Genomic DNA, 15,438 nt, shown 5'->3' on the forward strand with positions numbered 1-15,438 from the left:
GCAGCTGTAGTGTGAAAACCTAGGTATGTACAAGCTTCCTTTTAACATGTGGCGCTTACGGACATTGATCAAATAAAATAAGAGAAATCAGTGTGTGAGCAAGTCTCATACTTTCAAGCGGTATGCAATGAAGGTGAAAGACCTCTATAAAAGCATAATTCCATTCTCCAAGGTCTATAAACTACTGTCTAAATACAGAAGCCTTGGTTTCTCGAATGACATGTCGTATTTACTCATTGCCTCATAAAAATATGTAAAACAGAGGAGACCTTGAACTAAGTGACTTTAAAAACCACGAGGTAATAAAATACTCAGATGGCATACCTTCTGAAAACTTATAATTCCAGTTCTTCCCCTACAGGAAATCACAGAAGTAAGAAGAAACCTTGGAGGTAAGAAGTAGAGAAGGGAACTTACTGTGTCTTGTCAGAAAATGTTGAGGCTTTCAGATAATGGCAGCAGGATACACCAGACCAATTAATGTTAATTTACTGGCTAGTTGTACTGTGTTATTTAACAGTTAGAAGTGGTTACAGGAAAAAAAGTAATGCCACAGCTCAGAAACGACAAGGCTGTTCTCTAAAATAAATCACACTCCTATAGAATGACTAGCTTCATAAAATGAAAATGCCAGAAGTATGACAGACACACACTTTGATTTGTTTGGTTACTCGTAAACATGTGTATGATGCTGGATGAAAGATTACCTAAGTGCTGTCTGATATGGGCAGACAAAAATGGAGTAGTACTTTACACAGGTACGAGTATGATGCACAACATCAGAAAATGTATTGAAAATTATGGAAATAAATATTTAAAAAGATGATTTTAAAATTTAGAAAAGGGATTGCAACTTCCTCCAAAGGTACCTCATGGTATGATGCTGCTTGGGGCTGAAATGTTTAATTTTTGTTCCTTGTAATTCAAATATTTGAGAGAGTAAAGTGATATTATTTTTCATTGCCCTTCACAGCTGACCTCTGTGACCATGAAGACAGCCTGGGTTATGCTCCAAATGTTCTGTCCCTGTCTACTGCTGCTTTTCATCTCTGGGGTGACAGGTAAGGAAATAAGCAGTGTTCTAATGTGACAATTTTTTTCTGAAAATAATCATGTTTAATAAGAGTTTTTGTTAACAGGGCAAGAACCTACTGTAATAAAATAAATAATGGGATTGGACCTCTAAACTCAGAAACATTGTAATTTTTGATGCAAGTAGATTCAACCATAACAATAGATCAGATTTCTGATTTTTTTTCAGTGACTCATTGAAATATGACTGTTGAGTATGTCTGCTGCGTTTAACATTTTTCTGCTACTGTCTGTGCTTGCATTATGGAAAGCTGAACCAAGACAGGGGAAGGATGGGAACAAATACAATAGATATACAAGAAAATGAACTCACTGGGGGTGGGGGGCTGTCTGGATCATCACTGTACTTAAAGGAAAGATACTAATTTTTACGTTTTGAATTGCTTACATATTAATGCATTTATGCATGTAGAGGTCTGAATTATTTAGAGGTGAAGTAATTTATTTTAACATAGTTATGGGGGTATATTTGTGTGTGTAGATTGGTTTGCTAGGAATATGGGGTGCTTTTTATATGTCAGTTTTGCTTGGTAAAATTATTACACTTTAAATATTTGTAACAGAACAGGGATTCAGAGGAACTGTAAGGTTTTATTTATTTATTTTCATTTGTTAACCAGGTAGTGTCCGATTGGGTTAGAAACCTGTTTTCATTGGAGACTCAGGGAGAAAAGCTCCATTACAGAACAATTTAATTACTGTACAAGTATTTAGCAGCAAATGTAACAAAAATGCATGTTCTGAGTTCACATAAGGAATGCAAGGCCATAGCAGAGTTTTTACACAGAATGCTAGATAAGTGAGGTAAACATATTAGTTAAACAATAAATACAATACTGACAATCCAGAATCAGAAATTTAGAAGCTATACAGTAGTATAGCATGTCCCACAAGAAAATTAGAGAGATAGTATGCAAGTCATGCAAGCTCTGGGAAGCAATAGGAAAGCTCATGTCAGGAAGGAGCAAAATAATAGGGACAGAGACTAGCCATGGGTTGGGTGTAAGTCTGCTTGCACAGGGTGACATGGGTAGCATAGATGTACGGGAGGTAGGAAGCAGGGCATGACTCGTAATGATGATTCTATCTCTGTAGTTGTCAGTTAATGTAAACGTATAGGAGACATCTTCTGTATCCATATTTCTTTTCTGTGTACGTCATGCTTTAAATTAGTAATGGGAAAGCTTTTGACATGACAGGGTCTGGGAGGTGAAGAAATTATTAAATTTATACTTTTTGTGATTATTTTGTGTATGCTAATAGGTGCTGGTTAGATAGATACATTGAGTGGCAGATTGTCAGTGCAGATAGATAGACAAACAGATATGAAGAGATCAGTGGCTAAGATGAAAGAGACTTTGAAGAAATCTGTTTGACCATCCAAGTAGTAACATACACAGTCATACACATCAACATATATGCATGCATCAGTATATGTGTATGTGCGCACAAACAAAACCCACATACATATATGTGTGTGTGTGTGTGTGTGTGTGTGTGTGTGTGTGTGTGTGTGTGTGTGTGTGTGTGTGTGTGTGTGTGTGTACACACACACACACACACACACACACACACACACACACACACACATATATTACTCTACATACCCTGCTGTTCCTGACTTTATCCTTGAATCTAGTTCACTTCATTGACAGCTAGGAATATCGACCAGCAAAACAATGTGTTGATAAGATCAAACTGGCAAAACATCGAGATGTAGCACTCTACAGGAATAGTCCCTTTCCCCACTGAAGTGCGATTTGGAGAAATCATATATATAATTAGCAGGGGGTTGAGAGATGCAGTGGACCAAAAAAACTTTTTTTTAATCTGAACTGTTGATGAAGTGAACTAGATCAAAGCATAATGACAGGAACAGCAGAATACATTGAATGTTGAATCCCTTTTGACATAAACATCTACAGGCTAATTTTGCTTTGAGTATATCTACTGAGAGGATAGTAGAGACAAGTGGGCTATTAAATAATGTGTGTGTGTGTGTGTGTGTGTATGTGTGTGTGTGTGTGTGTGTGTGTGTGTGTGTGTGTGTGTGTGTGTGTGTGTGTGTGTGTGTATATATATATATATATATATATGTGTATGTGTGTGTGTGTGTGTATATATATATATATATATATATATATATATATATATATATATATATATATATATATATATATATCATACATTAATAAACTTACACATATCTAAATAGATAGATAGAATGAAAAATAATTTATCCGAGTAAAATGTAGAACTCAGAAAAAAAGAAAGGTTATAGGCTTATATAACTCCTTACATTTTAGGTTAGAACACATGAATAAGCCAGCAGAAAGAGATCAAGCTCTAACAAGTCAACCCAAAGTTTATTAAATTGAATGCAGTTGCTGTCTCTCCACTGGGGAAAACAACTTTATAATGTTTGTACTCCTCACTTTCTCTGACAACTGTTTGCCCATCCTTCTGGCTCTGTCATTTGTTTTTTGTCTTCATCCTTTCTATCCATCCAGTTACTATGCTATGCTGTGGATCCAGACCATGTAACCTCTGTTCCTTTGATCCAGACAGTGTAAGTACAGCTTTCTGAACTTGTCTGCATACTGTAACATGTGCACAATGTGAATCATTATTGTGGTCCTCCATTAATTGGTTTCAAGGAGATAGGTTCTGCTTTCCTCTGTGGTATGAGTCCACGTGTTGACATTGCTTGAATTTGTATAGGTGTAGGATTACATCCATTTTTCTAGATGCTGTTCCCTAAAATTTGCATCCTCATGTAATAATGATCTTAGCTGTGTCTGTGACATTCTGCTGTGAATAAGTTAGTTTTGGTGTGATGAAGGCCCTACCATGCTTCACCTTTATTGTCTCCAAGACAGTTCTCCTCATAGTATACAAAAAAAAGAAGTTATGTACCTGCCATAATGTTCCATGTTAGTTGTCTTCATCTTGCCTTCTTTCTTGCTGGTTGGGATCGGAGCCGATCCTCAGCTCCGACTCGGCCATCTTCAATAGCTCGAGAGCTGTTTACTGGCTCGAGGCTACCCCTTATCCCATGATGCCTAGCGCTAGCTACCCAGATCTCATTTGAAATAGCTAACCCCAGACATAGCTATAGGAAGAAACTCTTCCAAACAAATGGTTAAACATACCTGTCCTACTGTCTAAGTCAGTAAAGGAAACAAACCAGAGAACACTCAGCCAGTGAAAACTGAACTCCTCTCTGTCCAATAGGCTAGGGGGATCGAGGGGGGGATGCAAGAAAGAAGGTGAGATGAAGACAACTAACATGGAACGTTATGGTAGGCACATAACTTCTTTATGTTAAGTTGTCAATCTCGCCTTCGTTCTTGCTGGTTGGGACAGCGTCCCTAGCACCTACAATCCTGGGTGGCTCATTGGAACAGACTCTTCAGAACAGTGGAACCAAAGTTAGCTCTACTTCTGGAGACCAAATCAAACTTGTAATGAGAAATAAAGGTATGAGGATTTGCCCACGTAGCAGTGGCACAAACAGAGTCCATGGGCAAAGTGGACTGGAAGGCTACAGAGGTGGCTAAGGCCCTGGTAGAATGACCCTTCGGTTTGATTGGCAAGTCTTTGTTCCTTAGTTGATAGATAAAGGTAATGATATGAGACAACCACCTGGATAAGGTCACTTTGGAAACTGGGAGACCCTGTTTGGCCCGAGCATAGGAAAGGAAAAGTTGGTCAGATTTCCTTATATCCTTCATCCTATGCAGGTAAAAACGCAACTGTCTATGAACATCCAATTGATGTAACTTGTATTCTGCCTTGTTGGTGTGGTTAGGGAAAAACACAGGTAGGACTATAGACTGGTTCAAATTATTTTCTGAGCAGACCTTGGGAAGGAAAGAGGGATTAGTCCTCCAAGCGACCCTGTCCTTATGAAAAACTAAGTATGGAGGTCGGACGCATAGTGCCTGAAGTTCAGAGACACATCTGGCTGAGGTAATAGCTACCAGAAAGAGAGTTTTCCAAGATAAAAACTTAATGGAGCAGGAAGCTGCCGGTTCAAAAGGGGGCATAATTAATGAGGTTAAAACCAAATTAAGGTCCCAAGGAGGAGGGGGATCTCTCACTGGGGGTCTAAGGAGAGTAGTCCCTCTTAGAAATGCTTTACATAGCTTAGGAGACATAATGTTTGCATTAGACAAACCAACATGAAAATTTGAAATGGCCGCTAATTGAACCCTGATTGTAGCAGAAGCGGACCCCGAATGAAAGAGTTCTGTTAGGAACTCCAAGATTTCGTGGATTGGGGCTGTGAAGGGATCTATGTTCCTAGCCTCTGCCCAACAAGAAAAACTTTTCCATTTACTAGCGTAAGTACTCCTAGTGGCAGACTTATGGGAGGAAACAATAATGTTGCATACAGCCGGGGAAATACTGGGGAGCCTGGCTAAAGTTGGAAGTGGAGCAACCAAGCTGTGAGCTGGAGCATTTTAAGGGATTGATGCAGCCCACCTGATTGATGAATCAGTAGGTCTGGAATCGGATCCAGAATCCAAGGCTGCTCGAGAAGGTAATGGTGCAGGAATGGGAATCATATCTGTCGAGGCCAGTAGGGGGCAATGAGGATCATTTTGCAACCCAACAACATAGCTTTCTGAATGAGTTTCGGTATCAGGGGAAATGGAGGGAAGGCATAAAGAAGTCCCTGAGTCCAATCGTGGACTAGAGCATCTCTGGGAGAGTGACCAGGAAGAGGAAGAAAGGAGAAGTATTTGTTGCATTTGCTGTTGAAGGGGGTGGCAAAAAGGTTTCAGCAAGGTTGTCCCCATTTGCGGAAGATTAAATCTGCAACTGCCTGATTCAGAGACCACTCGTGAGGCATGAGAATAGCTCTGCTGAGCCTGTCTGCTATGATGTTGGACGTCCCAGGGATGTGCGTCGCAATCAGAAATCACTGGGAGGAAATCGCCCACTGCCAGAGTCTGAGTTCTTCTCGACATAGGAGTAGGACCTGGTTCCACCCTGCTTGTTGATGTACCACACCACTGACATGTTGTCCGTTTGAATTGCAATGGTCCCAGAAGGAAGAGAATCCTGAAGAGCTTGCAACGCTAGGAACACGGCTCTCATTTCTAGGACGCTTATATGCAGATGGTACTCGTGAGCCTGCCAAGTGCCTTGGACTGTCCTTCCCTGATAATGCCCCCCACCCTATCAGGGAGGTGTCTGTGGTCACTGTAGCAACTGGAGGGGGCTGAATGAAGGGTCTGCCCTGAATCACTAGTGGGGAGACCATCCACCAGGAAAGGTGCCTTTTGCATGCTTCTGTAATGATGATCATGTGAGACATGGGGAGCTGTTGGAAGGACCACTGCGTGAAAAGAAGCCACTGCAGGATTCTCATGTGAAAGTGAGCCAGAGGTATCAGAAGAATTGCTGCTGCCATAGAACCTAGAGTTTGAAGGACGTACCTGACTTGTACTCTTTTGAATTGCATGAGGACTTGAATTTGCTGGCGAATTGTAAACACCCTGTCCAAAGGTAGCTTTGTGGACATGCTCCTTGTATCTATGTCTGCTCCTATATAAGTAATAGACTGACAGGGCAACAAGGCAGATTTTTCAAAATTTATGGTAATGCATAGCTGGGAGCAAGTTGAGATTGTATAGTCCCTGGCTTGAAGGAGTTGATGCCTGGTAGTAGCAGTAAGGAGCCAGTCATCTAGATATGGAAACACCCTGAATCCTTGACGCCTCAGGTGAGCTGTGACTACTGCCATACATTTGGTGAACACCCTGGGGGCTGTGGTGAGACCAAAGGGCAGAGCTCTGAACTGGTAATGACTGGCTCCCAGCCGGAAGCAAAGGAACCTCCTGGAGCATTTGTCCATTTTGATGTGATAGTACGCATCCCGGAGATCTATAGAGCACATCCAATTGCCCTAACCCAGAAAGGGTAGAATGGACTGTAGCATGACCATCCAAAACTTTGTTCTTTGAAAAGACTTGTTCAGTCTGCTGAGATGCAAAATAGGTCTCCAGTCCCCTGTCTTTTTTGGTACCAAAAAGAACCTTGAGTAAGTTCCGGATCCGTGTTGGTCTGACGGGACTTCCTGGATGACTCTTTTTTCTAGCAGTTTTGAAACTTCTATAACTGCTTGGTCCCTCAGATTGGGTGGAACATCTGGGGGGGACTTGCATGACGTTAAAGGGGGTTGAACAAATGGGATTCTGTAACCTCCGGATATTATTGAATGTACCCATTTGTCTTGCGTTATGCTTAGCCAGGCTTTTGGGTACAATGAAAGTCTTTCCCCGACTGCCTCCAGAGACGGGCAGTTGGGCAACCCCTCAGGGATGTTGGAAGGGCTTATCAGAGAAGGATTCTCTACTGCCCTGGTTCTGCGGACCCCCTCTGCCATGACAGCGGCATCTATTATTATTTTTATTTCCTCCTCTGCCCCTGGAGGAAAAATCACTACGTGTGTCAGGCGAAGCTCCCTGGGATTTCCGAAACCACATCTTTCCACTCTTCTGACCCTTGGGGTATGGTCTAGAGGGAGTGGAAAAACAGACTCCCATGGCAGAGAGAGTCTTGCCTTCCCGCTCACACCTAGTAAGAGTGTCTTTCACCTGTGGTCCACAAAGAAAGGAACTGTCAAAGGGAGTGTTGGTGAATGACGCTCTGAAGGGTTCCGCAAAATTACACAGCCGCATCCATGCATGTCTCCAAAGTGCCACGCCTGTGCCTGTGGCTCTACTCGCCCCATCAGCTGCATAGGAAATGAGCCTCATGGAGGAGTTGACTACTGAGTTAAGGGTTGCCAGCTGAGAGGCCGCTTTAGCCTGAGCCCCTTCAGCTGATGGATCCTGCAGGGTATTTCCGAGCTCTTTCAGGAGATCCCTCTGAAGCCTGGTGAAATGGCATAACTAATTCAGTGACCTCATGCAAAAGGTCGCTGAAGCAAACATTTGCTTCCCATATCTGTCCATAGTCCTGGACTCCTTGTTAGGAGGATGGACAGAGGAAGAAGTTTCCTCTAACTCCTTTTTAGTGGCTGCTGCTACCACCATGGCATCCACGGGAACACCCTTAGTAAGGAACTGCTTGTCAGGGGGTGCAGTAATAAACTTGCCTGGTCTCCTCAGGGTTGGTTCCACTGTATCCGGGGCTGACCAAGCCCTTCGAGCCACCACAGACATTAGTGGATCGAAGGGCGGAAAAACCCAGAAGGTGGAAGGTTGGGAACCGAACGCATCCAGGAATACAGATTTGTCCTCGGTAGGGGCTAGGGTATTCCAGTTCCCCCTCTGCTTAAGCATTTCTAGGATGTCCGAGAAGGAAACATCTTCAGAGGGGGATCTCGGGGACCCTTTCGACTCATCCAAATCCGTATCTGAAGTGACAGACTCGGGGGAGTCAATGTGCTTCCTCTTGCACTTCTTCTTCCGAGGGGGCTCCTCTGAATGATCAGGGGAGGCCTCAGAAGAAGAGGAAACACCCAATGGGGTGATCTGGAGCAATGGTTCCCCACGCTTGGGGTCTGGAGAAGGGACAGAAGTTGACACAGGCACTACTGGGGATGGAGCCAATGGGGTTGAAGGTGGAGCTGACTCAGAGGCCAGCACACTCCTCATGACATTGAAGGCATCCCTGCCACGATGCAGAGAAGGCTCTGGCTCCGAGGAGACCAGAGTCATCCTCCGCACCAAGGGAGATGGCTCCGAGGTCGATGTAGGAGCCAAGCTCTCCTGCACCAATGCTCCGAGAGGGAGAGCGGGGTCGGACAAGGGTCTGATGCCACTTGCCCCCTCTGAGCCAATGAGGGAGTCTTGGCACCCAGATCCCTTGACGGAAAGCATCATCGAGAGGATCAGAGCTGACGATGGATCTGAAGGAGAGATTGTTATCGGAGCCGACGGTTCCACGACTCGAACCCCAATAAACTCCGGCTCCAAGCTCAATGGAGTCGGAGAAGGAACATCGATAGAAACGGACAGAGCCAACACCTGATGAGGAGGGCTGGACAACATTTTGGCCAGTGCCTGCGACTTCAACAACCTACTGACCACTCTCTCCACGTCATGGTCTGAGAGCCTAGAGGACCAAGAGGAGTGTGAAGATCTTGACTACGGTCACTCTACAAGAGGGGAGACTGAGGAACCGAATGAATGGACTCTAGTGAAGGGGACCTCAGCCTTTTTTGGATCCTTGATGGCTCCGAGGGTACTATTGGAGCCGACGAGGAAGCAGATTCCTCGGTTCCAGCCGGAACCGAAGTAGAAGGCAAGACTAGGGCCGATGACGGCTCCGAGCTGGGAGCCGATGATTTGGCCTGTTTAGGGGATTTCACTGGCTGAGCCTTGGCCAGTGAATCCTGAGGCTTGAGAAGACCCCTCAAAATAAGTTTGTTCTTGCGCTCCTGCAGAACTCTTGGGCTAAATGCATGGCATATAGAACAAGAGTCCTGCAGGTGTACTGCGCCTAGACAATAGACGCAAGAAGTGTGCCTATCTGTCAGAGACATTTTCTGACAGCATGCATCACACTTCTTGAATCCCGACACTTTGGATTCCTTAGACATATCCAAAGAAAAAGAGTAATCACATTCTAAAGACTACTTTGGCCAACAAGCCAGACAACACTTAAGAGAAAATAAAACGGAACGCTACCACAAAAAATAACACAGAATTAGATAGATTTTTTTTTTTTTTTTTTTATAAAGACTAGGAAGCCTCTAACTTAAACGGCTACTTAACACTACAACAGAGGGGTAGGGGGGAGGGGAGAACTCTCTAACTTAAATGAGTTCTAAGGAAAAAAGCTACAATACACTAAACACTTTAAACTAAATATAAAATTAATAGACTATGAAAGAACAACAACTACTATACCAAAAAACACTAATCTGATGAAAAAAGGCAGATTAATAAAGATATACGAGCCTGAGCCAGTATCCAGGAACCTCGCAGCTGAAGCGGCAAACGAGATCTGGGTAGCTAGCGCTAGGCATCATGGGATAAGGGGTAGCCTTGAGCCAGTAAACAGCTCTCGCTCTATTGAAGATGGCCGAGTCGGAGCCGAGGATCGACTCTGATCCCAACCAGTAAGAACGAAGGCGAGATTGACAACTTAACATCTTATGTTACTTGTCTCCTCCACAAATTTTATTTGTTAGGCCTATCTTAAATTCTGTTTAGATCTCTTTGAATCTACTCGTGTCTTTCATAAAACACTTTTTGTTGTTTTTTTTAAATCTCATGACAATGTCAGACACAAATAGGATAAAAAGTCAAAAGTTTAGAATGACCCCTGGGAAAATTTACTAAATACCATTTTGTTTCATGTTCTGCTCTTCACAATGACCACTAAATTCTCCTCCATAATTAGTTACTTATATCACTATTTCATGACTCAGATGTGTTCAGTAACTTTTTGAGAAGTACCACATTGAAGATTTTTGCAGATGTCAAGGGTTTAATAAATCTATATGGTTCCTTTATCCACTTCCAAATCTGTCATACAATAAGTTTGTTTGGCTGGATGTTTTTTATGGTTGCCCTATAGGAAGTCATCTTCAAAATAGTTAAATAGGATCTTTTAAAACTTTTTCCATGACTGTTTTTGGAACAGAGTTGAGGCTTACAGTTATATAGTTTTTAAACTCCCCCTCATCTTAGTCCTGCTAGCAAGCAAAGGAATTTCAAACTTTGTTTTCAGTTTTGAAGTGAATTTCAGTGATTATTTCAATAAAAATGCCTTATTATGTTTTGCTTATTATCTTACTATATACTTAGTATAAGAATGATTCTGATTTGAATATGGCTAGTATAACCATATTGGTGTGTGTGTGTGTGTGTGTGTGTGTGTGTGTGTGTGTGTGTGTGTGTGTGTGTGTGTGTGTGTGTGTGTGTGCGCGTGTGTGTGTGTGTGTTCTTATTTCTCAGAATCTCTGGGATCTCATTTTTCAGAATCCAAGTTTCATGGACTTTATTAATGTAAAGACAGACGTAGCTATAAGCAAATTTTCTTCTGCTAAGTATTTAATGCATTTGGGTTAAGTTATCTATTTAGAGAAATTGCATGTGTTTGTTTTCATCATTTTATTATGTCTAAGTTAAGTAAAGGAGAGAAAGAGGGGGCATATATTATTTTCTTTGTTTTCCTGTTTTATGTTTCACTGAAGGGGAAGCAGTTATTTAAAACAAATCTTAATTCTGCTTCTGTTTGGGTACGGTATTAGGTATATATAGATGTTCTTGGCTACAAGTTAACTTTGGCTTAGATTAATTTAAATCCTCATGGTTAGTCTAAGAATATTCTAAAAGAGAAATATTATAGAAATCTGTGCCAGTTTAACTTACATGAAGAGATAGTTGGGGGAAATGGTTAAGCTTAAAGCTTCCTACAATGGTTTTGTTTTTCACACCCACGTTCATGAAATGTCAAAACAGAGATTTGAGGATGTTTGTTTTATTTATGTACTGTGTTATAAAAAGGTACAGAAGTGAGAAGGTTGTATACAGAACTCTTAAACCTTATTCTGGTTTTCATTTTGTTGGTATGGGATTGCCAGGGGATGATGTATATAAATCTGTTTTTGATTATTTCTGCTTAGAAAGGCATGACAGATGATATGTGTATGTTTGTATCTGATAAGTGTTTTGTTATGAATTTAGTTAAATATGTATATGGACAATAGCCTGGTGTTTATAAACCTTGTGTTGGTTTGTTGTGGAGTAACTAGTGATAGCATTATCATTCAAATGTGTTTTAAGTTTTTTGTTCTGCTCCTGTTGCCAACATTATCAAATTAGTTACAGTTGTTACTAGGGAAACACAGCAAACACAAAAAGAAACCAGTATGGAATGTAGTCAAACAAGTATGACCTAATCATGTGTCACCATGACATACCAACTAGAGTCAACAAAAGTGTTGCAGTAAGTTATATAAGCAAAAACTGTCTGAAACAAGTTCAGTAAAAAGAAAAAGCCAAACTTAAACAAACAAACAGGGTGTAAACCAGTTTCATTGGCTAACAGAATAGGTAAGACTATTGCAAATAATCACCATGATGTCATCTGACTTAAACTTCTTTTAGATGTTTGGATGAGATGTTAAATGATTTCTTATTTGCCTGACCTAGTGGCTGGTTGGGTGAATTTGAAAGATCCTATAGCACTTACAGAAAAGTGTAGGGCTTTACTTTTTTAATCCAATAAACAATTATTTATCATAAAAGCAACATAATTTTTATATTTTCTTCATCGTAACATAAAGCAACAGTTATTTTACCTTCCTTTTCATATTTCAGATCTTATACATACAAATATCTACTTATCCAATTTTTTTATAAATATATTATTAAACACGCATCATCAAATTTATATCATGCCTATCTATGGTTGCATTCAATCTGTACTCAAAAATATCCATATACAGTTTTTTTTCTTTTATGTCTATAACCTATTTCCCTAGTTAGTCCTTCCCCAAAACCCTTAATTTTTGTGCATATAAAAAAAATGCTCCTTAGATTCTTCACCCCCATGCCCGTCATGTGTATATGACCTTTCTTATACACATTCATATTTCATATTAAGTTTTAGCTGGTCATTTCTCATGGGTCACTCTCCAAACATGTCTCACAAGCATTCTTTTCTATATGATTTTTTGCTATCCTGTCTTCTTTCCATCAGCTCCTCTAATGAGTCATAGCCCACTCATTCCTTATCAGTGACATTGTGGCCACTGACTTGGGCAAAAGCTGACTGAGAGAACCAACTTCCAAGCTAGTGTGAAAGGCATTTGTGCTGTGTTAGATGACTAACCATCAGCCTTACGGTGGTCAAGCTTCTCCGTCCCAGGCCATCTGGATTAGCAGCCCAAGAGACCTACAGAGGAAGGCCAGTATTACCATGAGTCCTCTCCCTTTCTCAAACTCCACTGGTGCCACTTCTCCTGGCCTTTCACAGGACTATCCATAGGAAGCCCCCATTAGCATGTATGACTGAGGTACTTTTTTCTGAGCACTAACTCTTCCCCCAGGTGGCTGGTGTGAGCACCTACTTTACCATGGAGGTGGGCCACACCTTGCAATATGCATGCATTTTACTACACATATGCTAATGAAGTCTGTTGTCAGTGGCTTGGTAACACAAAATTCACATCCTGTGGAACATGGCTTTTAAGTGTCAAGTAAGCATCCCCTGGCACTGTGGCAAAAAATGACTGGAACCACCTCTCCATCCCTACAGAATGGGTGAACCATTATTGGACACTTGTTTTCATTCCCCTCTGCATGTTTTTTCTAGCAGTTGAGCCACTATTTACACACCAGCCATTTTCGTCATACTCAGAGCTTCATCCCGCTGTTCTACAGAGCCAAGATACAAGCTGTTTTTTTTATCTTTATTTGCTCTTCTAAATCAACAGTTCCCACCCCATCATAAAATAAAATTTCTTCCATGACACATTTTTGGATTCACCCACTTTTGACAATTTACCTTATGGCCAATTGCAGCTGTATAAATGTATTTTAATTGACCCACTAGTTAATTGACAGGGAGGTGTGTTTTTGTGTGTGATTGAGGAACAGTAGGATATGCACGTTTCCCTACTGTCGTACCCTCTCTGAGGTAGGATATAAGTGGCATCTGTATTTCTAAATTTTAAGGAAATTCAGTAGTGTGGGGTTCAATGGACAGGCAAAGTTTCAGACTGGTACTTGTTTATAGTTTTGTTGATCACTTAATATATAAGCACTCGTTTTATAGCACACACATGCACACACACACACACACACACACACACACACACACACATATATATATATATGTATAAACTATAAACATTCTTCTTCTATAAGTTACCATAATTACATATCCAATAGTTCCTGTGCATTTTCTTCCTCTCTTACATTTTTTCTTCATCACACATTCCTTCTAATCATTTTATATCTCCTAATATTTACTACATTGTTTAACTCACAAGTGTATCTTTACTGGTAACTATAGTATTCAATAAATTGAATAAACCTACATACTGTAGCAGATTGCTGGAGTTATCATATTGTATCTTGTCATTCTTTTCTAAGCAAAATTGTAGTCGTTACTGGATTTAATTTGGAACCCCATCTAACTTTAAAACAAACAGCACCTCCTTTTCCAAATCCCTTTGTAAAGTGTACTCATGCTAAATATGCTTTCTCTCTCTTAATATAAATCTTAGTAAATAAATTGTTTTACTGAAAGATAAATTATATGTTTTCCAAATTGTAATAATTGTCCTCAGTTGTTCTATTATTCCCTGTCATTATTTTTTAAACACTTTATGCTCTCATTATTTTATTCCAAACACTTCAATTAATTTTCATTAAAATATACTCTGTATACCTTTATTCTAGCTACAAATGCAGTATTTTGCTTTTCCCATTATTCAGACGTAATTCAGTATCTCCAGCTACTCATTCATTATACCCAAAATGCAGTCTGTGTGTAATCCTCTATCCCAAATTTCTCTTTCATTCCATCCAGTGTGTACTGGCAAGTACCTTCAAACATTCATGAACTAAAAGCAGTTAGGCTAAAACTAAAAGGAAGTAGACAAAGAATCTTTTAAGTTATTGTAAGCACAGAGTAGAAATCTGCTTCGAAATGCTTAATAAATGTAAACATTTCATAGCATTGAAAAGCAGGAAAAACAAACAAACAAATACGTTAATTAGTAAAATGCTTCTACCAACCGGAATGGCACTTAAATATCATGGCAAACTGTTGGATAAGGTCATGGTGTCCTAGACTGGGTTTTTGGTGCATGTCAGTCCAAAATAAGAAGTACAGCCAGCCAGACTGCTCTCCCCAAGGAGTAAAATTACTGAACAGTCTGTATTTAATCTCCACAAAGTCCTCTTTTAGACTTAATTAAATTCTAAGATAAAAAAAACATTAATGAAAACTATACAAGGTAAACAACAAAGTGGAGATGAACGTACCTTTGCTAAATGCAAGAAATTTCCACAGTTAAAAGGGTGATTTAGTAGCTTGTCTTTGGAGGATGTCAGTATCTGTACTACTGAAATGTGGTCTAAACATCCAAACTGTGTACCAACAATTCCAGTGTGTAGCCCTAATGAGGTAGGTGGTGGGGGGGTCTCAAACTCTGTAAAATAATACCTAATCCACAGAGCCAAGAAATCTACTCAGGATGAAAAATGACGTATACAGTAGTTAATATCAGCACACTGAATATAATATTATTGAAATATGATGTACACTGACTATGTCTCCTATAGATTTCTTGACTAATCACCAAAACATATTAATACAAATGTAAAGCAACCTGGACACGAAAACTGAATTTTGAATCTCTTT

The 15,438-nt window shown here is 40.5% G+C and overlaps 1 protein-coding gene across 1 annotated transcript in view; it reads left to right on the forward strand.

Moving 5' to 3' along the window:
• Window positions 1-977: 977 nt before the first annotated feature.
• Window positions 978-15,438, forward strand: part of TMIGD1 (transmembrane and immunoglobulin domain containing 1) — a 131,147-nt gene continuing 116,686 nt past the window's right edge. The window contains exon 1 of the mRNA XM_044055435.1: window positions 978-1,061. Coding sequence (XP_043911370.1) covers window positions 989-1,061 — 73 coding nt within the window. The 5' untranslated portion in view covers window positions 978-988. The remainder of the gene's footprint in view (window positions 1,062-15,438) is intronic.

The sequence above is a fragment of the Protopterus annectens genome, chromosome 13.part0, assembly GCF_019279795.1.
Source record: "Protopterus annectens isolate FY-2018-M chromosome 13.part0, PAN1.0, whole genome shotgun sequence".
Taxonomy (NCBI): Eukaryota; Metazoa; Chordata; order Ceratodontiformes; family Protopteridae; genus Protopterus; species Protopterus annectens.